We start from the raw sequence: 24,863 nt of genomic DNA, 5'->3' as shown, positions 1-24,863 counted from the left end.
CCTATCGTAAGGGTTCAAGGCGTAAGTGTGTGGACGAAGAGGCACTCTAATCGCAGGCAGTGAATTTACAGCCACACCAAGAGATGGCACCAGGTGCAAAGCCACCTATAGGTCCTTGCGGGGGTTGTGGTTTCTGGCTGTATTTGGTCTCAGAGCCTGTGACGGACACCGGCACCTGTGGGGGTTTATTGGTCTAACACCTCATTTTGAATGCCCTTTGAAAACAGATCACGTCAGAGAACGTATTGTGTAAAACTGCAAAAATGCAGATGTTGTATCGATGTCAAAAATAACACAACATATGGAAACAAAATCAGACACAAGTGCATTTGTGCATACATACACACACAGTTTGAATTCTGCACAAGATAGTACCTGTAGTTTAGATGGGATACTGCCACCTGCTGGTGATTTGAAAGCAATACAAACTGGCCTTAGGTGTAGAACGCATGAGAGGATAAGCTCAGCACTTTCTACTTGGGGCATGTCTGGACAACACCTTCTGCTCAAATCATTGAACCACTTAGTGATGCATTAAGTGTCTCTATTAAGAGACATGAGTAATAAATAAATCATATTCACCTGCACTAAGTTCTTGAAATTGCTCGGCAGTAAATTCAAGTGCCTGCGGATTTGATTTATTGTTATTATGACAGTAGACAGTGTATACAATAGGATGAAGAAACTTTTCCTGGACATACCGACACGGAAGAGTGAAAGTAATGTAGGTTCTCAGTATTTTTTGGTTAACCAACCCTGTACTAAAGAACTAAACATGTCTATTCAGTCAAGGTTACTAAGAGGCATCTCTTCTGGATTTCTTCTCAGACAAGCCAATAACATGATCGATAACATTCTAAAATATGTGATGGGATAAATTTCGAATTTGGGTTGAAGTCCCACACAACAGAGAACCACTTTGGGCCTCATTATAGAGATGAAGAACACTGCTGTATGGCCTTAAGTGAAACCACGTTGAATCCAAGAACTAAAGGATATGAGAACATTTCAATAAAGGATGACCTTTTTATTTCATTGTGATATTCTGTACAGTTCTACTGCTATATTTACACACACACATCCTCAAATGAAGCAAAATAAATTGCAGGAAAGGAAAACATTATGTCTCAACATCCTTGACATAAAATCATCTGAATGAGATGGACCATGAAATAAATAACACGCACTGCGCACACACACACTCACACACACACACTCACACCAACATAGCGGCTTCTTGGAAAGACAAATGTGTTCCGGGTAGAGGAAGCGGAGAAAAATGACAGATACAACACCACCCAAGAAACACAGATTTGCACACGTGCAAAAGCACCCACCCATACACTCAGGCACCTGTGTGCTGAAGCACACCTTACATAGATCCACAGGGGCACATGAAACAAAAGGCACTGCCAGCAGGAACAGCTCGGGCTTTGGGTGGTGGCATTAAAAATAACAAACAGGTTCGGGTTTACTGAGAAGCATGTGCTTATGGACGATGGGCCTCATTATCAGTATTTCTATTGTGTTAAATAAACAATGAGCAATAAGGGGTGGGGGGGGGGGGGGGGGGCTTTGGTTAAATGCCTTCATTTTATAATACATGTTTTCCAAATATCTCTTCTTAAACAATCTGCAGTTGTATTGTGTTATATACATGTGCACCCAATGCATGTTTTAATACTTGATAAGTGAGGCCCAATGAGGGAGCGCTGATGACACAGACACTCATTATAAAACACAATTCACATTATCCTCCCCAGTTTACATGACACACACACACACACACACACGCACACACACACACGCATACAAACCACTAGGAATGATACCAAAATAATATTAATATCCATTGTAATAACAACAAAGTTAAACCTTGTCACTCTTTTTCCAGTGTCTACATTATACATATGCTTTGCAAACACATCATTGGTACATCATAGCCATTATAATGAATTGTATATATTTTTTTGTTTCTTTTTTGGGTTGGAAGGTGGGGAGATAAAAAGAAAAGAGAAGCAGAAATGCATGCCAAGCCACAGAGTTGTGGGCTATTCAGTGACCTGCATTATTATGTGCAAAACAGAAGCTGGTTGATATTCACGTTTTTTTATTTTTTAACATACCACCTTTAATTAGATAATTTCCAGATTACTCTCATCCCTTTAAAGTCTTCTCAGCAGACGTTGACGTTTTATCTATCCTCTCACATTCAAATGCAACCCATAGAGTAACAGTGTAAAATCACTTTTACATGAAAGTGTAAAATCTGTAAAAGTATGCCTCATTCAGCAGGTTGGATCCAAATTTAAGGAGGGAAAATGAATCCACAGTTATCATCTGAGAAGAGTTTAGGTTTGTGTGAGGGGAGGGGGATCTTACTGTCAGCGTCATTTCACCTGGTATTAAAGTAGGAAAAAACATTTGGGGATGAAGGGGGCTAAAATGGGGTGTTGTAGGGTGGGATAAGGTTTCTTTCCTCCTTTGTTTTCTCTTTGCTCAACGCATGCTCCCTGAGTAAAATCAGAGAACGGATCTGGCTTTCTCATCTTTCCATTTCTCATTATTTTAGCATCCAAAGCAAAACGCAGCCCTGATCCCGAACACCTCCCACACAAATCCACGCGTCTCATATTCCAGCACAAAAATAATACACCTGTTGATAACCTTATACATCAATTTCAAGAAAAATAAAAGAATAAAAAAGAACACTCAGTATGATTGTCCTTCCATCAAAAAGTAATCATGCCTTCTGTTTTACTTCTCGCTCTATGTGCAGGGGAATGAGCTGAGAGAGACTCATGCATAAGTAACACTTGCAGTAGCAGCAGCAGAAGTAGCAGAAGAAGGGAACCTTTAAAAACACTAATGATTCGTATCAGTCCCAAAGGAGATCTCGAGTAACGGTTAAAGATCTTGTGTTGCTGTGATCTCTCTGTGCACGTCCTTGGCAACGCTGCTTGTCCAATCACCGATTAGACCACGCACCCCGTAGCCTTTCACATCGATTCTCTCTGATTCTCTCCTTAGGGGAGTGGATGTGTCGATGGATGGCGGAGGGCATCTTGTATGCGTCCTGAGAAAGGGTGTGTGTGGATGTACTGCATGTTTGGGTGTATGTGTGGCGGCAAGTTCAGCTCCGGCTCCAGTCTCTGAATAGATCGTAGGTGTTGAAGGGGTCAGCGTTAAACCGGGTCAGTCGCTCCCTGGGTTTCAGGTCATAAGGTGACAGGTGAAGCGGCTAGGGCTCGTGTTGTTGTAGGGCGTGTTGTAGTTTCTGTCGGTACGCAGTGTATTTCTGCACCACTGCCCGTACGCGCTCCGCCTCCTCTTTCTGCAGGATCACCAGGAAGTTTTGTAACTCGGGGACAGAGAACGCATGCCACTGTGGGAGAGTGAGAGAAACAGATTATACCACGGCAGAACGCTCATTTTTGCCGCTAGCCTTCTGTGATTGTCTATCAAAAAGTAATATTGCCTTTATAATAGCCTATTTCATGCCAAATAAGGCATTTAAGAAGAGAAAAATAATTTACCACAAAAACGTGTGTCTGTGTGCTTTCTCACCTCCACCTCTCCAGTCTCATTTTCCTTAAGGAAAAAGGTGAGCTGCTCCCGGTCGGGCCCCGCTATCAACCTCAGAAGAAGAGGACGCTCGCACAGAGGAAGCTTCTGGAACAGATCTGGTGGCGAGGGGAAGCGTGAATATCATTCCGTGCTGTGTCTTAACACATTTGTTTGCAAATGACCCAGTGAAGGTGTCTTTTCCTCACCTTGACCGTCACGGTGCGTCTGCCTGTACAATGCAAACTTTTTGGGATTGTCCAACACCATGAACTTCTTCAGCAAGCCCTGGATTACTTCTCTGGTGGTGGTCAGGCAGCTGATGTGGAGTTGCTTCACACAGTCGCACGGCAGATAGAAGGATGTTCTCCGTACGTTCGGCCCACAGTTCGCCTCTTCCTGGCTCTCCGACGGTGTTTGAGGATGGCCGCCCGTCGGCCTGGATGCTCCCCCCGGGTCCGCCGCCTCCACTGCGGGGACTGTGACTGGTCGACTGAGTCTCAGGTGGACCTTGATGAAGCCTGTATAGAATCCGTCCGAAGCCTGGGAGGCACAGAATGGAAAGAGGTAAGCAAGTGGGGGCACATTTCGGTGTTGATGTGTGCAGTATAGCAGGATGGAAGGAAGTATTGTATGTGGTTCTTTAAAGTTGAACCTTTAGCTGAGAGTTAGATGAGAAGGTTGATACCAATCTCATACAAGAGCGGTATCCATCTTCTCAACACAGAACAGCCAAGACACTCTGATACCCTACTGATGTTTGCTTTTGTTCCCACTGTTTCCTGTTTCGATTCGTCAAATGAAAGCAAGGAAGTTGTGAAATATAAATGAATACAATTGCATTGTTAGTTTGACATTTTAGAGCACAGTACATTCACCAGCTACAAGTGTTCAAACCTCACCAGATTCATGCCATTTTCAGAGACTTGAGCATTATACTCTTCTATCCTCGTCCGCACCTCTTCCTCCGACAGGTCCTTTGTTCTTCTATCATCTTCCTCCTTTGCTTCTTTCTGCTGTAAGGCAAAAAAAAAGAGAGGCATTCAAATATCTAGTAGAAGTGTTATTTTAACCAGCAGATGGCGCTTTCTCTACAAGTCCAGTAAAAATGAACTTGCTCTATTTTGCTTTGCTCAAGTTTATGAAAAGATATCTGAATACACCAGAAACTCTTCCTGCAAACCTTTAAAAAAGTGGACTGACTGACTTGCGGGTGTTACGTACGATTGAAAACAAGACTAAACGTGACCTCGGCTGGTTCCTTCGCTCATCGCCTCCATCTTTATCGAGGCTATGAGAGAGAGAGCTGCTTCTCTGACTGAAGCTGATGGGGGATTCTTATAGACTCTATACCATCTCTTCCTCTCCAGCATGGTTACACAACTCCACAGCTCTTCACAGGGAAATGTTGTCAATGGAGCGAATCATGCATTCAGCATCACAGCATCACAGCATGAAAATATCGACAGTGCTGCTTCCCTCTCACGCTTACTCACATACCTCTGTGACCAGGAATGAGAATGGGAGAGAGAGAGAGAGGGAGAGAGAGAGAGAGTGTGAGGGAAGAAGTAATGAAAAGAGGGAGGAGGGGGAGGAAAAGCGAGGGAGGCAAAGAAGGGGTGAGGAATGATGAAAGAGCGGCTGCGGAGCCAGCCTTAGCAACACAGAGTTTGACTGGGTTATTTATAGTACAGTGGGATGCATCCTCTCTATCTCACAATGGCCTTTTTTTCCTTTTCTTGTTCGTTTGCATTTTCTGGGGCAGAGAGAGAGAGAGAGACAGAGAGAGAGAGAGAGAGAGAGAGAGAGAGAGAGAGAGAGAGAGAGAGAGAGAAGAATGCAGGGCAGGAAGCTTTTCTGTAGGGGAGTCCTCAGATCGTATGATGAAGTCACTGTTTCATTACCTGGTGGTAAACAATGTGTGTGTGTGTGTGTGTGTGTGTGTGTGTGTGTGTGTGTGTGTGTGTGTGTGTGTCCATATAAATAAGAAAATCAACAACAAGGCTTTCTGATTTTGTCGACCACGTTGCCAATTATTTTTGTTGCTACTTTAATCCCTTCCACACTTCTCATCAGCCACTCCTCAGTATAATTATGGTCCTTCTAGCTGTAATTGCCCATATTGCAGTGAAGCAGCAGAGAAAGCAGCTGATGCTATTATGGTCATAGCCCGTCACAAATTCAATAATTGAAATCCCTTTGAATCAGGATCTAAAGACATTTAAGTATTAAGTATTTACAGCCCTGAGTCTTTATCTACACAGACTCATGAAAAATCAATTATATTACTCATATGATGGCATTCATGTTTGAAATAAAACAGCATACATGTAATAAAACTCCGGTGTATAAACATTAAGAGAGCATGACAAACTCCAGGATTAAGACAAGAATCGGAGGGATACGGAGGAGATTCCTCCCAGTCTGAGGCAACAAAGTGAAAATAAACTCGCCGGAATTCCTGTGTTTGTATGCAAGTTTCTAAATGTATCAGACGCAGTGCCCGGCCCTCCCTTTCTGCATACCAGTGAGAGTGGTTAGGGGACAATTGAGCGGAACAATAGAGCAGTTTCCGCCCCTGAGAGTTCCACGAAGTCCTGGGACGCTGCCCTGCTTGGACCAGGTCAGGAGGGAGCCAATGACCGGCAAGACACCGACACAGACAAGCCTTCCACAGTCTGCTCTGTGGTTACAGCAACACCGACATTTTAAGGAACAAGTTCCTCGGTCAATTGTAGAAAATCATATATATTCCCACAGTGCAACTTTGGTTACAGAGCTCCAAATGAGTCTAAATAAATACTTTTATGTTATGATTAATCTATTCCAATCGCATAAACCAAACTAATATTTGCTGCATTCAAGTTCTTAATTCTCACTCAACACACACAGTGCTCACTAATAATATGTTCTCTTTATTTATAGAATACAACAACTAAAAGTCATTTTTGCATAGAAAGCATTAGCCTCTAGGCGACACGTGTACACAGACTGATTGGCCGCTGTGGGATAATAACCGTATTACAGGTGCCAGGTCCAGGTCTGTTAATCCGGTTTAATGATAGATGATTCAGATAGATGTAAAGCAGCTTAAGTGTGTACGATATAGGACTGTTACATAAGGGTCACACACACACACACACACACACACACACACACACACACACTCCCTCGGGGTGACTGAGTAAGTGTCGGTGCTCTCACTCTGATGAGATCAGACAGGAGAGATTTGACTGCTTGAAATGCGGCTGCAAAGTAACCATGTGCCAAACCTGACCGCTTTTTTACGACCGCTTGATTGTTTCAATTTTATACTCGTTGTTAATCAAACCTCAATACCTGTGTGTGTGTGAAGGTGTGTGTGCATGATTGACATTGTGATCTTCAGGTAACATTAGACTCTCAGCTCTATTACAACCGGCCAAGATTGAGAACGCGGTGGTGTCAGAACTGAACTACTAACAATCAGAAAACAGAGCAAAGAATGTGAGGAGATTTCAATGATAACTTAGGAACATGCACAGGCAATTATATTCCCCTTTACTGAGCTTGATGGAGAAGACACACTGAGTCTATTTCACAGCTCAGAGACTGCTGCCTGACAGCACTGCTGGTGAGGCAGGCTTAGCCCGTCATGGGGACAAAAATATCATAACACAGTTGCATTGTGGGGGACCTGTCCTTTTCTGGGACAAATGGTGAGAATTAAATGAGGTAAAAAACGGTGTAGTGTCTAAGTGTAGTTGTAAAAAATAGTACTTCAAAACTATACTTTATACAGTACGATTCTATAATAACTACAGTATTAACTCCTCATACCAATGCTGCTTAAAGTGTGCTGAGTTACTGGAGAGATTTATGCTGTAAATGTGAAAAATACAGCGATGTAACTCTTTCTTTATAACTGCATCATAAAGCAGACCAGGACAAAGTGAACAAACCCCCCTGCTCATCAGAGTGGCACACACACACACACACACACACACACACACACACATACAAACACACAGATGGGCACATACACACACCACATTAAAGCTGGCTGGCTTAACTGGAGCAAAAGGCTCAGCTCTGGAAATAATTCATAAAGAAAAGAAGATTTGAACTCCTTTTCCACTGTTTTGATGAATGTAAGTTCCTCCCTGTGTGTCTGTGTACGTAAATACATGGAAGACAACTCAGTGACATATTCTGAAATCTGATATATATGATAATGTTCTCTATTCACTTGATGCCAGACATGATGAATGATCTCCATATTCAAAGGAAAACAAAAACTTTACTTTTATTGCTAAACCAGAGCACACGATTCACACCATCCTCTAGCATAGCTGACTGTGAAGTCCAGAAAAGCTAACCCCAATACCCTTCTGCCTCAGCACGGCAGCAACCCTAACATCGACGCTGGTCAATTATTCAGAGATTATACCTTCTCCAAGTCAGACAGCAAAGGCACCGCCAGGACAAGGACAGCAAGGAGAAGGGCTCTTTGTGCAACCAGAAACACCTTTTTTCTGTCTGTCACATATCTATAGATAATGATCCGCTACTGTGCATCTCGGGACAAGCCCCAACACCGAACCAGCAGCACCCTGCGGTGCCAGGATATACTGGCACATGCTACCCGACACAATTATGTCCGAAGCAATACAATGTACAGTAGAGCAAAGCCAAATCACAGGAAGAGAGTGCCAACAAAAACTGTGAGTTGCTATGGTAACTAGGAAAATGGTTTGCTACAGTCAAGTAGTTGCTTGTGCATAAGTGTCAGCTTTGTTTCTACGGAAACCTCTCCCACGCGCTGTAGAGAATAACCCTCTATGGGATCTGTTTAGCATCATTAACTCAGTATCTCTGCTGCAACACAGCAAACATTGCATCTCTGTCCTCCTTGAGACACTGATGCTAACTCTATGCTAGCCACTCACATGATAAATGAGCTGCCGAAAGGCATCAAGGTTGATGAACAAGGCCGGCAGATCAATGTGACACAACAGATGTATGACAGTAACCCCGTCCTACACTCTCGCACACCTAGAGGCCCGCTGAAGAATGCACCACCACTTCCTCTCCATACTTCTGCTTTCTGCTAGTTGTACATACAAATGGCAGTTTCGTTCCCAGCCCAACTGAAACACCCCCCATCTGAAACATCGGGGGGGCGGGGGGGGGGGGGTTTCTAGCTCTCACAGTTACCCTGGTCCTGTACCTTAGCTGCATGCTTGGGCTTGCGGAAGAACGAGGTCTTGGCGGTGAAGAAAGTGAAATCTTCGCTCTCGTCATCCAGGCTGCAGTACCCGCTGCTCATGCTGTTACTGCTGGTCATGGAGGGGGTCAGCACCGTGTTGACCGTCATGGAGAGGTCCAGAGACGCCCCCCCGGCGCCGCTGCAGCGCGTCGACAGGTTGAGGAAGTGCCGGCTTGTCTCGAAAACACGCAGGGTTGATGTGACACTCCGCAACCACGATCAGAGTCTATACGCTTCCAACTGTCCTGTACTCGTCCACAAAGAGGCGACGCTCCTCTGCTGACACATCCAGACGGGTTGGAGTCCTGCCTGTGAAGGTGAGACAGGTGAACTCGGCTCAGATTCTGCGCTTTGCGTGCCACCGGAGAGGGGACCAGGAAATCCGAGAGCAGAGCCCAGACGTGTCACTTCCTCCTGACGTGTGCGTGCGTGTGCTCTGACACCGGCGTCACAAACACACCGTACAGCACATGCATCACTTGCAAGCTAAACATACACAGTATGTAACCGTCTCACACACAAACACACAAACACACACACACGTGCACAGGCTGGTGTCCTGGAGTCAGTTTACAGGTTGGTTTCAAGTGAACCCTGCTCACCTGAGAGCCCCTGTTATACCCACAAACCGACAATCATATAGACGTGCATGCCAGACCACATCCTGCCTTCCTGTGTCTGTGTCTCTGTGAGGACCCACAGCGAAGAAGCACAGCTCAATTCAAGTCCGGCATCTATGCGAGTGAGCATCCATCCGTCCCTGCAGTCCCGGGTAAACAGTGGCAGAAGATCTATGTAGCTGCAGCAACAAGACGTCCCCGTCCTCTCTCCTCTTCTCACCGTGTCTTTGGTAAAACCACCGGAGAGACACCCACTCAGCCTGTCTCTCTTTCTCACTCTCTCCTTTTCTCTCCTCTCTCTCTCTCTCTCTCTCTGTCTGTCTTTGGGCCCGCTTCGCTCCCTCACTCTCTTGCAGCCTTGCTCAACCATCTGTGGTTAAGTGTGTTATCAGCCTGCAAGCATCCTCCCCCTTCTCCCTCCACTCTCTCTCTCTCTCTCTTCCTGCAAGCAACTGCACCCCGCAGAGCATGGCCACTTCCTTTTTCGAGAGAGAGAGAGAGAGAGGAGAGAGAGGCATGGGCAAGTAAAAAGAGAAATGCTGATGAGTGAGAGATATGAAGCCTTGCGGCTCCTGTTTTACATACGTAAGTGCAGCAGTGACAGCAGAGAGGCTGAAGAAGATGGCTGCTTTTCTAGTGAAATTCTGCAGCAGGATGCAACGGTTTAGTCGAAGCCATGGCAACCACTGAAAACGTGGCTTTTTACGTTGTAATATAATTATAAGGGTAATTGTTTTCAAATCAGGGGACAAATACAGTCCAGAAATAAAACACGACCTCCACAGCTGCACTGCTACCACCGATTTGTCGTTGGAGGGGAGGACTCAGGGTGCTTCAGGGGAAATTAAGAAAGTAATGAATGGTAACCCTCAGGATGGAGATTACGGTGACCTCTAACCTCACACTGACCTTTCAATGTGCCCTCTGACTCTGGCGGTGACCCACCTTGTCACAAAGCAGCTAACGCCCCTGTCACCACTCAGCGTGATGCCAGATATGTGCAGCTGTCCACATGTGCTGTTTCTGTGTGACTAGAATGACTTTGAAATCTCCTCAGACATGATTGGTAGCGATATCTTTATGGTCGTGGAGGGCTGGGGCATGCAGGGACAGCGTGTCATCCTTTCACCGGGCGTCTTTCTGTCAGCCGAGGACTGATCCCTTGCGGCTCTGCTCCTTGCTTCCATCAGTATAATCACTAAAGGGAGGAGGCAGCGTGCATGGGGTGGGATCCCACACACACACACACACACACACACACACATGCATACTGAACAACAATCCTGCTGGCTTCAAGTCGATGAAGTGTGTGTGTCAGTGTGCTGCATGTATGTGTGGCTGCAGCAGTGTGTGTGCTGATAGGGGGTAAAAGGGGAGCCATTTTTGCTTATGCACTCACAATAAGTGCCTGTAATAGAGGGGAAATTGCACACAAACACACACACAAACACACACACACACACACACCTGCAACTATTAAAAAGAGCAAAAGGGGAGAAAGACGACTTCAGGAAATAAACTGTCACATCTCCTCTTGTCTGCTGTACTCGTGCACTAAAAAAAACGAAGTGTAGAGAGAGACTCAGTCACCTCCAGGACAGACATCATCAACGCTCACTTAATTCAGATTTTCAGCTATTTATCTTTAACTGCATGATTATTATGCCCGGAGAGAAGAAGCAGCTGTGGTTAAGCTAAAAAATGATTCTGCAAGAAATTATATTGAAAGAAATGGCAGTTTTAAACATTCCGTTTTAAACAGTTTGAGCAGTTTCTGCTGGGAAAAGGCATTTGGTAAAAACTCTCACCATTTCTATCAACGAGTTTCACGGGTAGAATGATTGCATGCTCTCTTGAAGCGGAGTACTACCTGGCACATTACCAGGGGTCTCATTTTGCGTTATCTGCTCTCTAGGCAGAACGTAGGCAGTAGCTGCCAACGCTCTGCTGCAGGCCTGTGGGGTTATCCAGAATTCTCTCGTGCATGCTATGTGTGTGAGCGTGTGTGTGTGTGTGTGTGTGTGTGTGTGTGTGTGTGTGTGTGTGTGTGTGTGTGTGAGCGTGTGTGTGTGTGTGTGTGTGTTTGGACCACATTGCGTGGGTGACTGAGGCTTGAATGCCAAGAGCAGCATGCACACTCACATGTGCTTACACAAAAAGCAGGCAAAGCCCTATTTTGAGGATGAATTTGACATAAATATAATACAAAATGATTCTGTCCTGTGGCTTGTACAGTATGACAGTATGAAGGTTGAATTGATAGATTTTGAGTTTCACTACTGAAATAGTGGATGAATAAACATATTCCATTGGCATACATAACTTCTGAGAATAGGTGGAGCTAACACAGCGATACCATCGTGGAGGTCCCCACAGAGAACAGCAGTTAACCTAATTAGTTTGCAGTCACACAAGAGCGGCTGAGGAAGTGAGGACATCAGGGTCCACTACTGGCTGAATAAAATGCCCATACTGAATACTAGAGACTCCAAGAGGAAGAGGAGGAAGAGGAGGAAGAGGAGGGAGGGCATGAGAGCAACATGCTAATGTGATGGAGCATATTCTGTCCTGGGAACATTCTGTGACCAAAAAGAGGAAATGATCGTATATATAAATTCACAAGTAGATGTTCACGGAGGAGGAGGAGGAGGAGGAGGAGGCCCAGCGTGTTGTGAAAGAGAAGGATGGTTATGTAAGAGTGAAGGCTTAGGGAGATGCTGCAGAATGAACCCTGCCATTACCCAATCATGACTCATGTGCACCTCTGCACCACACACACACACATGAGTCCAAGACACTATATTCTAGGTGTTCTTCTGTAGTGCCCATTAAAAATGTGAAAAGAGTTCTGCACTTCCTTTTCTGAATTCTGCTGGAAGGTTGAATGTTCACCTTGTAATGAGGGGCTGGGGAGGAGCAGTGTCTTCTGGGAGATGAAGTTTCTTCGGGCTCTCTGTCCTTCCGATTGCAGTCGAGCTGGACTTGGCTCTCACACTGCAGGTGACAGGTGTAGCTACAGTCTGAGGAACACAGAGAACACGACGATCAGAGATGAGGGCACGCACAGTCGGACCGATCACTGCAGAGCGGTGAATAATACAGCATCAAACACGGACCCTGTGGCATTTCATGTCAGCGAGTGAAATGCTGATTAAGTTTGTGAGGTTTGAAATTAAAATGTCATCAAACAGGTACAGCTACACAAACACTTCCCTTTACAGAGAACTTGCTCCATCTAGTGGCCGATGCCAGACACACACCTACAGTGTACCAGGCAGCAGGGAGATTATTCATATAAAAAACAACATGCCTGGCAATACACATTCTCTAGATTGAATTGTTATTATAGAGACCTGCACAGATAATATACCAATAATATCGTATACAATCCACTTCTACGCATCTCATTTACTGATATACAAATAGGACTTTTGCACATTCAAGGCCAACAACCAGTTTGGCAGCGCTTGTAGGATCAACTCCCATCTCACTGCTCAGAAAGAAAGGAATAGATTTAGGTGCTTCCCCCAAAAAACACCCAAAATAGTCCACTGTTCTTTGATTTTCTTTTTTGTTGGTCCCACATATGGCAGCCTCGGCTTGTTTATGTCTCACAGACTTTATTGTGGCCAGAGGCTTTTCCACCGAGACGCACTGCCTCACATCTAACTTCTCCTCTGTCGGCGAGATAATCCAGCTAAAGAAAAGAGAGATTTTCAAACCGCAGGAGCAGAGAGAGCGAGAGAGGACTGCCATTTGGGGGGAAACTCTGAGTCAGATCCTTTTTGTGGTTGTCAAGCACGAAAGCCGAAAATAAAAAGGCTGTACAGTAAGCTACTCACCATCAGCCAGATTCAATAGAAACTATATTATATAATTGCACAATTTTAGGTTTAGGAGCCAAAAACCTTAAATACTTGCTTCATAAACATCACGTCGTTTTCTGGCTCAGCTCTTTGTTGCTGCAGTCGGACGGTGCTGAATTGTTTTTCTGTCTGCTGGTATTAGTGGCCCTGTCTGTATCCTGCCAAGAGAGGGACACCACTGAGTCACTCACACTCAGCATCAGCACCGTAACCATGGCAACAAGCCTCTTGATGACCACTGTAGAAAGAACTGAACTCTACTTACATAAGGTCGCCGTTGTGTGTGTTTGTGTTGTTGTTAATGAGCTATAAACCTCAGATTAATCACAGATTACATTCACGTTCATGTCTGGCATTGCAAGCATTTACAAAATATCTTGTTTGGGAATGAAATGTTTCTGGCTCTGGCATGTAAATCAGTAGGCCTGCTTATTGAAGCGGGGACGAAAGAGGAGAGGTTAACGGGGGATAGGACGGGCCTTACCGACAGGAGGGATACGTCTAGAAAAGTTCAGTTAGAGGACACTTTGCTTGTGACGGTTTAGAGGTCATTGCGTCAAGAGAGGGAGGTAGACACAAGTATGAGGGCGTGCGACAGGGAAAGGTTGGCAGAGAGAGAGAGAGAGATAGGGAAGGGCTGCAATGCCTTGCTGACAGGAGGGATGTGTTGAGGAAAGAGAAGAGTCCAGATAAGGGATCCTCTCCTCATGACAGTTTAGAGGTCATTGCAGAAAGAGGGAGAGAAAGGAAGCACACAGGGCAAAGGAAGAGAGAAACTCCTTTCCTGTTCTGCTTTCCTTCATTTGCTCCATCCACCCTCACTCCTACCTCTAAGCAATGCTCCATAGCGCTATAGTGGGCAAAACGTCCACCCAGCGCCTTTCAATCTCCTCTCCAGACAGAAATCAGTGTTTGTATTGGGTGGTTGTTCCTTAGAGAAGAAGCCGAGGTCTTTCTCCTGATAATCAACGTAGGAGCATTACTGAAAGGAAAATGGGAGGAACGCTCGGAGATCTTTCCCTGTGAGAGACACCACTGTCAGCAAGTCACGGTTCACCTACGATCCACATTATTCCCACACTGATAAGACAAACTGCCTCCGTCGCCCACACGCACACACATAATATCCAGTATTGTGTTTACACACAAGGAAATCAGCATTTCAGCATTTTCAGTCCGGGGTTCGAACCAACAACAACAGTGCAAATTTGTTCAATTTGCTTAAGAAAGAATGTAAACAACAGCTACAAAACAATTCTTTGGGCAGACAATATGGCCAGAATGATAACATTAAAGGTGCTAGCGCATGCGCCCTCAATGGGTTGCCAGTACTTAGCACTTAGGACTGGTACCGAAATGCCGCCCGCTTCCCGTTAAACTCGTTTCCCCATTTTCTCCACACTGACTACGCAGAGATACCACGTGCTACCAACGTCGGTATTCTATTGGCTCACAAAACTAGAACCGCAGCCACACGTCACACATCTCCACAGAGGGAAACAAAACAGTCATTTTGGACCCGTCAATTCTTTTTAAAATGATGAATTTACAAAAATGGTTTTCATGAGAAGTGATACTTTCATTCTGCAACTTCCTAAAAGCTCTGTTGATGTATTATTTTTTTAATCATAGTTTAAATAAAAATGTTATCAATATGACCTTTAAAAAATGTCAAGGCAAAACTATTGTATGAACTGTTTGAGCACCAAGCATCATCATGTCAACATCATGTGTTACAGTAAAGGTGATTCTTGCATGTATACTAGGTGTATGGATGTTGTACCATGCTGCATATGTGAGTGTTAATGAGCTGCAGCAGCGATCCAGTGATCCAGAAGGACCCTGAAGGTTATGCGGCCGTGCTGACAGACGTAATCACAGATAATCGTGAGGGAGAGGAATGAGAGAGACTTTTTTTTTTCGTGTGGGAAAGATGAGAAAAAACCGGTCTCCGTGTCAGGACTTGTAGGGGTTTCCCTTTTCGCTCTTCTGTGGAAAGTACATGGTTACACACGTGTCAAATGGAGAAGTTGCTTTAGCTTGAAAGACCAGTTTCCCTCTGCTGGATTATGTCGAGGTCCACTAATGGGAATGCCACGTTGGGTTTCGTTAGAAAAGCCCCCCCGTCACCGGAATCTCCACGTCCCACTTCCATGTTTATCACTCCAAATGTCACTGGAAACTACCTTGATATCTGCTTTGATTCTGAAGAATCTTCTGTGCTGAATGGGAGAAGAGCCTTTTTGAACCCTGTTGCCTTTGACGGGAAAGTGCTTCAGTAGTAAAACTTCAAGAACCCGTCTCAGCGATGGAAGTATTTATGATTTGAAGGCGACCTAATACAGCTGTCAGTGTTTTCAGATATGTTGTCTGGAATATCTCTATATATCAGAGCTCTGATTTATGTGTTTTGTTACTGCTGCTGTCTTTGCAAGGGCGCTCCAGTAAAAGAGAATCTCAGCCAGGCATTTTCTGATTAAATTAGCGCCATTAGACACTTTGATGGCAGTGGACACACATGGACATGTCCACACACCTGCATGAGAGATGCCTGTAATGAAGTTGAGCCATAAACACTCATCAGCGTCCCCCACAGAGCCGCGGAGTCTGGAGTCCGTGTGTGTTGTCTCAACAAAGGGGGAGGGGCCGTGGTGTTACGTGTCGCCGTGGTCGACTGGCCTCGGTTGCCCCGCAGGAGACGCACAGGCTCCTTCTTTGTCTCTCACGCCATCAATTCCTGGTCCGACCGCCGCCTCCAGACAGAGCTGGACGATGATGCGGCTTGATGGGGATGGAGAGAGACGCAGTGGAGAGAGTCGAGAGCACTTAGATGTGCAGTGTGTTAAGATCTATATGTGGTGGCTGTGTTAACTTCCGCTGCTGCACTCGGGTCGATACATGCGAGGGGAGACGGGAAAGGAGGAGCTTCGATCGCAGCGTGTTGAATGACAATCTGAGAGGAGGACGGTCAGATTGTCTCTGTGCTGAAAATATCAGGGCGTGTTCCTCTTTTCCATCACCTAAAGTCTTTTGTTGTCTTTCCACTCCCATCATCCTCTCTGGTTTCTGCATCATCTCCTGTACCTTTTTTGGAACTAGGGGATGTGGGTGGTTGTTTTTTCTGGGAGGCAGTGGGTGTGGGGCAGATAGGGGAGGGGAGAGACACAGATTAGCAGTGTTTCTCAGGTCATGGAGGATGTCTGTACGGCACCAGATAGAGACATTGGGAGGGATGTATTGTCTGTGGGAGGAGGTAGGGGGATAAATAGGGGTGAGTTTGCTATACCATAGAGGCGAGGATATTAACACGGTCACTAATGAACCTAAAGGGAGCTCTGAAGGTCTTACAAAGGAATTAGGAGCAGCTTTGGGGGGCTTTAGCCAGTCTGATCCCATCATAGCTCATTTGGGGCAGTTATCCCTGTGTTCTCCGACCGTGCAGCTCACACACACACACACACACACTATGCCACTCATACTCCTGTTCATCGTCACAAATCAAGACAGTATGCTTTTATATTCTCACAATGGCACTCAAACTCAGCGAGGGTCGAGGATGCACGCTCCATAAGTCTCTCCAAACCCAAATACAAACCTGCCCCAGTTCCCCTCAGACATCTGTGCATATATGCGCAGAAACAATAATTCCATATTTGACACACAAGCTACAGATGCTGCTTGAATAAACCAAACAAACAAGAGAATCAGACTCTTTTTAAGGCTTAATCGGTTCAGTGAACTGGAAATGGAGGCAGCCAAATGCTGAAAGGGTTCTTTTTTTCTGCTTCCTGAGAATATTTCTAAGATCACATAAATATTAAGTTTAAAGTGACTTTATGTTAGAATTCCAGTTAAATTATGAATCTTCTTCAGATGGCTGAAAGAGTTGAACTCATGAAGTCGAGAAGTTGAGTCAAGCTCCAGAAAACTAGAGAGGCAACAATTCCGATTCCGATAGGGAAAAAACATTCAATTTCATAGCATTAAATGCTCAGACCTTCTATGTTTGACAAATACAGGATCTACACATCTTTCAAACTCCATGGTACGAGATCTGGTAAACGCTTTTAGTCTCCACGTTATAATGACATCAAATCATCATTATTTTCAGTCTTTAGAAAGCTCCCCGAGACACAGAAGGTATCACACAACTGTTTTCACCGAGTCAGCACTCTTCATGTAGAAGTGAACAAGGAAACTGACTTCTATTCTAACATTGGTGGAGACTTTGATTTGTTATTTGTAAAACAATGACACAATGTGATCCTGTATTTCCCCAACACTTCATATACAGTAATACTGTAATATTGCCCAACCACAGTGGTAAGAACTGCCAAAAGCATCTTTCGAAAGAAAGACACAGTTGTGTAAATAACCTTAACAGTACTCCTCCTGAAGCACCTTATGCTCTCCAATAAGGAGACTACATTAAACCAAGTGACTGTATTATAACATTTCCAGACGGCATCATCACGATAATAATAGATGGAAGATTCAACAGAAGAGGAAGTGAGGAATCTGGTTTCCTAGGTTTCCTTACAACATCTAGAAATATCTGTTGTCTGTCGGCGGTCGCTGTTAAATGCTGAAGGTTTCGAGGCTGCAGCATGACGTCACTCAGGTGGAGTGGTGAGCTCTTGGTGACCACTTCCCTGAGTCATGTTTGGTCAGAGTCTTATCAGGCTTACACAGGGGGCACACACACACACACACACACACACAGAGCTGACGTAACAGTTCCTTTTATTCAACTGTCAGTCTCTTTGAATCAATCACCCAGCCACTTGCTCCCTACCACTTTTTACCCCAGCCACACTCGGTGCTAATATAACATTATGTAACATTATGTAACATAAGCACCCCCCCCCAAAAAGAAAGCAGCATTAGCCAGTCCTGTATTTGGGCAAAACATGGGGAAAATCGATAGCTTGCAGCCTCCAGCAGGCTCCCCATTATCTCAAATTCCTGCTACAAATATGAAAGTCAATATGGTAATCCACTTAAGTAATATCTCTGCACATTGAACAGACACAGATTTGTGTCTGTGTGTGTCTGGAGCAAGAATAAACTAGATCCTACTGCTTTCATCTGACCTGTTAAGTGGACTATTCTGCCATTTACACACAGTTTGCAGCCTGTGTCCTCTCTGTTAACACACGATATACACGCACACAAAAGCAAGAGGGATAGATCAGCCGAGGGGGGGGGCAGTATAGACAAAGAGTAACAGGGCTTGAGGGCATTGCAGTTCACAGATCGACAGTCTGATGCACACAATACCCAAATATTTTGGCCCACAGCCGATATTTGAGGCCAACCCGCCTCAACCTGTCTACTCATCATCTTTCCCTTTTTTTTCCAAAACACCGATCCCTATCACCACCAAACTGATTTGCATTCCAGGAACAAGTCTCAAACGTACCACTCGTGCACACTGCACTCTCCTCTCCGTACCTGAGGTGGTGAGCAGAGATCCGTTAGAGGAGGACCGTCGGAGGATCCGCAGGCTGTCACTCCAGGAGCGAGACTTGGGCAGCCTCTTTAGCAGCCTCCCCAGCCGGCGCGACACCTGCCCGAAGCAGGCGCTGCCGACCTCCGCCTCTGAGTCGCCCCTGACCTCATCCAGGCGTAGTGACACCTGGTCGAGTAACATCCTGCCCACCCCGACGCCTTCAACTCCCCCTGACCCGAACCCCACCCTCGCCTCCCCCCTGGCGTCCTCCTGCCCTGGGACAAGAGGTGCTATCTGTGCCATGGACGGAGCATGGTGGCACCATCCGGCGGGCACCGTCCTGTGCTCGTAACTCTCGCTGGTGGTCCTGTCCTCCCCCCGGCTGCCCCTGTCCCTCTGAGGACTGCCCCAGCGCCAGCCCCCCCAGTTCCCCCCTCTGCCATCCCAGCGCAGCCACTCTGCCACCGGTGCCACGCTCCGTATAAACAGCCCCCTCTCCACTCGCTCTGCCACCCCTCCACCTGTACTCCTCACACGCTCCCCAATACTCTCACCTCTCTGCTTCGCCTCACACTTTTTTCCTCCTCTGGTCTGCACCTGCCCCGGACTTCCTCACCCCTCAGCATGCGGACATGAGCCCCGAATCTCTGCTGTACTTCTTGCTCCTCTCTGTTATCAATACTGCCTCATCCTCGCTCCCTCTCTCCCTCTCTCTGCCTCTCTACTGCAGCACCCACACATTCTGCAGCAACAAACAGCCAGCTTAAAGAGACAGAGACCCCCCTCGCAATCCTGGTTCCTCTGCTCCCTTCTCTCCCTTCTTTCCAGCAACAGGAGCCTTTCTCCTTTTACAGTCCCTCGGTGGTTGACTGTACATTCGGTGGCAGGGATCGGGATGGGATCTCCATACAATAGAGCAGATCACGTCACAGATCGCTGCAGAGGGAGTGACCGATGCTACCTCCTCGCTTCTCCTCTTCGCCTTGGTGTGAAACCCTACGACAGGGGTGGAGGGGAATCGAGTAAGCAATCCTGTCTAACCCCCACAACGGGGGCGTATCGTGTCAGCGAGAAGGACATGCATGGACGTGTGGGTCGAGGTGATGCGCAGGCCGTCAGTTATTAATATGCACTGTGAAAGAGAGAGAGAGAGAGAGAGAGAGAGAGCTACTGGGAGTTGTTCTGCCCTACTTCGAAAATTGAAGACTTTGGAGGAACAGGATGTGCTCCCCAGTTTCGCTCACAAGCTATGATATAATCATGAGCAATGGCATAAGAAGGTTATGGTCTGATGTCACCACTGCAGTACAGGGTGTGACATTATGTTTTTTTGTTTTTTTTAATCAAAAATCTCGTAGGAATGTCTTTGTCCTGTCCTCTCTAACCACCTCTTCCTCTGCAGTCCTGCTATCACTACTCACCAAGGGCGACCTAAATATAGCCTGGGTGTTCTGCCATCCATACAGCGGAGCGGCAATGCGCGGCCAGGAGAGCACAAAACACCACGCAGGTCTTATCAGCATACCATATCTTTTCACTTCTCACCTTTTTATCAAGGTGACATCATGTTAAGCAGTGGGCGACGTGGCCGAAGACTTCCGTGTAGCTGATACTGAAGGATAATAGAATTGTGACGTAATTTGAATAATCATGTGTTGAATAGTTTTCTCTGATTATCCAGTGCAGCCTCTTGTTCAGATTTTCAACTTAAGACATGCGAGGTCTGAAGGAATGTTTTGGCTGACCTCTAAGTTAAAACTATATTCTTTGCACGTCTGGCAGAGCGGCAGCATTGGTATGCCGGAACAAGGAGGTCACAAGCCATTTAACACAACCTTCCTCCTATGTTTTCTTCTTCAGCTGTGAATGGAGCTTTGAGAGGACCCATGTGAAATGACCGAGAGGGGTTCCTATGACAAGGCCTGTATTGTGTAGACCAGGGGAAGGGGTGAAATAAGGAAGAGCTGGAGTTTAAGGACACATCCTCTAGAGAGAGGAATGCCATGGCATACACACAGTTACTGTGAAGGCAAATGTGTGTGTGTGTGTGTGTGTGTGTGTGTGTGTGTGTGTGTGTGTGTGTGTGTGTGTGTGTGTGTGTGTGTGTTCCTGACATCACACACAACAATCTCCACTCCGTTTTCGAGCACCAATGGTTCACAAATGCTTTTCCTAGTTGTGGTATATGCTGTTTGAAGGAGCGCTGATCTCTGGGGTATTCACCTCTTCGTACGACTCTCTGACACAATGAGCAAACATATACAGGCTAACCTGCTGGACCAATAACAAACCACAGTACACAGCGGCTGTGAGAAATCAGCACAATGATCACTTTGAACAATCTCTGGAGTACCTAGTTACTAAATGTATGAAAGGTATTTTTAAAACGCTGTTTTATATAATTGTGAAAGCAAATTTGGTTCCAGGAAATTGTGTATGTACAGTAGGAAGAGAGAAGAGAGGACTCAATCCAGGAGCAGCGGTGCCACAACAGCATGGTGCCCTGAAAGCTTTAATTAAATATTAATCTGACGTCTGACTCTGTCTACCAGTCTGTAATCCCAACCTATCCCTGAGACATAATCCCAGGGCAGGAGACGCCCAGAGCTGGGATTAAGGAGGCTGCCAGTCCCCTCCTTCCTGTCTGCCCTGACCGTCGTCACAACATGGAGAGATGACAAATCAAATCACAAGAACACTGATGGAACAACAGTCAGGATGACAGGATACAACCTGAATCTGCTGTACAGATTTATAGAACGGTAACACATTTGTTTTGTATGGTTTTATATTAAAGTATTTATAATAGTATCGTCATTCTTTTTGTATTTTATACTGTGTTTTCCTTTGCATATAACACAAATTATTTATATAAGTGTCACATAGAGCTCATAGATGTCTAGACTGTCACTTATCAGACATGTTGGTCATGTGCTTCATCATTTTATGCCCTGTTATGGCTTGATGCCACATATGGCTCTCATCTTTATGCGCGGTGTATTAATGTACAAACAGTGTGGCGGGTTGCTGTACAGCACGCATACCACAAATCAGAACGCCCATCTGACTCACGGGAGGCAATAAAGCTAAAACAAAAACAACACAGACGAGGTCAGCAGTAGGAATATTCAGAGTGATCACGCGACAACACAGAGACTGAGAGTTCTGGCCAGTTTGACGGATTCCACCGTAGGGCAAAGCCACATCACAGCGGCCCCCGTGAACCTCGACAGTCTCAAGGGGGAATGTGCTGCGTAGCCGTTTCGACCAGCTCTCTATGCGACGAAACCGACGCAGACACGTGGGGAGGCTGATAAATTAAAGACAGACAGAGGGAGCGAGGCATACGAGACAAAGGGACAGAATGATGGTTGTTTATGGTTGCAGGGCCTCCGTCTCTCACTCCCTGTCATTTGCAGGGTGCAGTTGAAAGAAGAGCATGCGTGCATGTGTGCGTGCCATTTCTATTTTGGCAGTCTTTTGGTCGCGTCTCTCCCCACAAAAATACCCTGAAATGCCTAAATTTGTATCACTTGTCAGAAGTGTCTCGGTGACCCCCGTGAATGCCCGCGCACTCACCTCTGATGTGTTTCCCAGAAAAGAGAGCGGAATAGACTGTTTGATCAGAGGGCAGCTCCTGGCAGCAGAAAACTAGGGCTAATTAACTTCATCCATAAAGAGACTGGTGGAGACAAAAACGTTCTTGGGTTGTAGAGAAACTGTGTGTGTGTTTTGGTGTGTGTGTGTGTGTGTGTGTGTGTGTGTGTGTGTGTGTGTGTGTGTGTGTGTGTGTGTGTGTGTGTGTGTGTGTGTGTGTGTGAATAATGCTGCAGTAATCCCTGCTCTCGCTCCACTGAGCTCTTGCCGATAACACAATAAATCAGACAGCTCTGCAGTGCTGGACAAACCCCCCCATCCCTAACTTGTACCGGCTCTCCACACTTCTCTCAGCCCTCTCTTTAATTGCTGTATCTCACACTGTTCTGCAGCCGTAGCTTCCCCATGACAGAGTGCTGCTGACAGAATGCTGAGTCAGCAGCCGCATGCACTCACACACACACACACACACACACACACACACATGGATGGATGTACAGTATGAGCACAGAAAAGCCACACACACAGAATCTCTTCAGGTTGAGCTCCTAACAAAAGGTGTGTGTGTGTGTGTGTGTGTGTGTGTGTGTGTGTGTGTGTGTGTGTGTGTGTGTGTGTGTGTGTGTGTGTGAGTATTCTCAAGCCAGCTTTAACACACGTGTCTGCCCGGTCAAATTGGCTTGACCCAAACCGTCTGTGTCTCAGAGCTGTGCAGGTGGGAGTGATGTCATCAGAGCCTGAACAGCAGTACAGTATGAGTACATCAGGTGTGTGGCTCCTGCTTTGTAACGGCACAATGGGTGTAAAAAGAGTTCAACTGCCTTTAAATAGACACTCAAATGAACGTAAAACGCTGCGTCCAGTGCCACTTTTACATCTGTATGCCTCCCGGAACAAAAACCTAACTCACATCAAGATCCATCTAAAACCGAGGAGTTCAACTAAGCGTGAGCTTTACAGACATTTACATTTTGTGTTTGGATTTCACCAATGTAAGCGTAAATTCAGTCTGGGCTCAAAGAGTGAGGGAATCCCCTCTCACTCTTTGAGCCCAGACTGCACAGCTGCAGGGACAAGATAATGGGCTTTCCATAAAAGCTTTTTTTTTTTTTTTTTTTTTGGCTGCGTCTATGGAGCAAAGCGCTTAGAAATGTCCTTCCCCCTCACAGTGGTTCAGTCACAATGTCACATGCACCTTTTGTGTGTGTGTGTGTGTGTGTGTGTATAAACATACAGCCACCAGTATGGAAGGATTTAGCACCCGGATGCTTGTGCTCTTCATGAAATAATCTAATATTGTGCCAGAAACAAGATATAGGTCATTTAGTGAAAACCTTCTGCATTCACCAACTCAATATGCACTCAATAAACACAACTGATCACCAACTGAATGACTATTAAAGTGCATGTTTGGAATTCATATAATGAATATAGTGCCAGAAAATAGAGGGTAAAATGTCACTGATATTCACTAAACATGCACACAACGAAACTCTGGATTTGGAGGACTACTTACTTTGACACTTGAGTGACTGTGCAGTGACCTCGCGGCTACAGGCGTCACACCAGTCTCGCGTACAGGGCTTGGACTCGAACCGGTGTCCTATGCCCCTCGTGGCCCGAGGGTCCTCTCCCTGTGGAAAGATGGACCAGGCCTCCCTACGGAGAGGCTCGGTGCGCGCCAGCTTCACGACCCCAGTCCTGCCCTGCGTGAGCCGCTCCAGCGGAAGGCTACCGGTGTGTGCTTTTACCGGCGCGGAGGAGATGTGCTGATGCCCGCCGTGTCCGCTCCCGGTGTCCCGTCTCCCGTGTGGCGCGTCTTGGTGCCGGTGCGCCCCTTTGTGTCCATTCGTAACAGCTCCGTTTGACATGACATTCACGCCGGACCTCTTGTGCGAAGACCCCCTCCGTCCACCTGGGTTCGGGTCACCGTTTGTGTGCCCGTTTGCGGTGCGCCAGCCGCAGTCGGCGCTGCCCTCCTCTCCGCCCGGGTCCGGGCTACGTGGCGCAGCAGGAGCTCCGCATCCTTCGCCGGACACCCTCTCTCCTCTCACCGCCGTTTCTCCCGCCGGTCCCGGAGACGATGCACGGGGTCCCGAGTGCCCTTCAGCAGGGACCGGCCCGCATTCCCCGCCGCTCCCCGAGGTTCTCCTGGACATCATCTTCTCCCAGGACGACTTCCTCGGCAGGGTGATTTTCTTCCTGCCCGCGGACAGTTTGAAGAGCAGCGGTTCCGACTCCAGCCTGTGCGGAACCGGGTGCTGTCCCACCACGCTCCCGGACGCCATTATCCCGTAGTGTTGCGTCTGTGCGTGGCCGTTATTGTTGCCGAGTGTGTGTTGGTGCGTGTTGTTACTCCGTGCCCTGAATGTAAACTCAACTCATGCCCGCGACAAGCGTGTAGTAGTGACGCAAGAGATCTGACACCTCCGCTGCGAGCGCGCTCCCTTTAAAGCGACAGGCACGCGCTCTAATCCCCGGGACTGGAGGTCTGATTTGTTTCGCTGAATTATTAA

The 24,863-nt window shown here is 46.5% G+C and overlaps 2 protein-coding genes across 3 annotated transcripts in view; one reads left to right on the top strand and one right to left on the bottom strand.

Moving 5' to 3' along the window:
- The window catches only part of foxp4 (forkhead box P4), a 390,233-nt gene that overhangs the window by 47,654 nt on the left and 317,716 nt on the right, over positions 1-24,863 (top strand). The gene's annotated exons all lie outside the window — the stretch shown is intronic.
- Positions 1,007-24,733, bottom strand: rassf5 (Ras association domain family member 5). Of its 2 annotated transcripts, none has more exons than XM_084032685.1 (6): positions 23,864-24,733; positions 12,325-12,452; positions 4,467-4,580; positions 3,774-4,107; positions 3,568-3,683; positions 1,007-3,385 (listed from the first exon to the last, which is right to left on the bottom strand). In XM_084032685.1, the coding sequence occupies exons 1-6, from the start codon at positions 24,633-24,635 to the stop codon at positions 3,242-3,244; spliced, it is 1,608 nt and encodes a 535-aa protein (XP_083888811.1). In that variant the 5' UTR covers positions 24,636-24,733; the 3' UTR covers positions 1,007-3,241. The 2 variants fall into 2 exon arrangements, with proteins under 2 accessions (XP_083888811.1, XP_083888812.1); XM_084032686.1 differs by lacking the exon at positions 23,864-24,733 and adding an exon at positions 18,753-19,773.

This window comes from Eutrigla gurnardus, assembly GCF_963514095.1.
Source record: "Eutrigla gurnardus genome assembly, chromosome: 2".
Classification (NCBI taxonomy): domain Eukaryota; kingdom Metazoa; phylum Chordata; class Actinopteri; order Perciformes; family Triglidae; genus Eutrigla; species Eutrigla gurnardus.
The sequence above is the reverse complement of the archived record's forward strand: the minus strand, read 5'-3'. Positions and strand labels throughout refer to the sequence as shown.

Bases quoted from the DNA above. Each gene is read 5' to 3' on its own strand.
- rassf5 (XM_084032685.1), bottom strand. From the start codon at position 24,635: ATGGCGTCCGGGAGCGTGGTGGGACAGCACCCGGTTCCGCACAGGCTG. The intron at 4,108-4,466 runs GTGAGGTTTGAA...TGTGCCTCCCAG, and splicing joins CTGAAAATGGCATGAATCTG to GCTTCGGACGGATTCTATAC. The intron at 3,386-3,567 runs GTGAGAAAGCAC...ACTCTCCCACAG, and splicing joins ATGAGACTGGAGAGGTGGAG to TGGCATGCGTTCTCTGTCCC.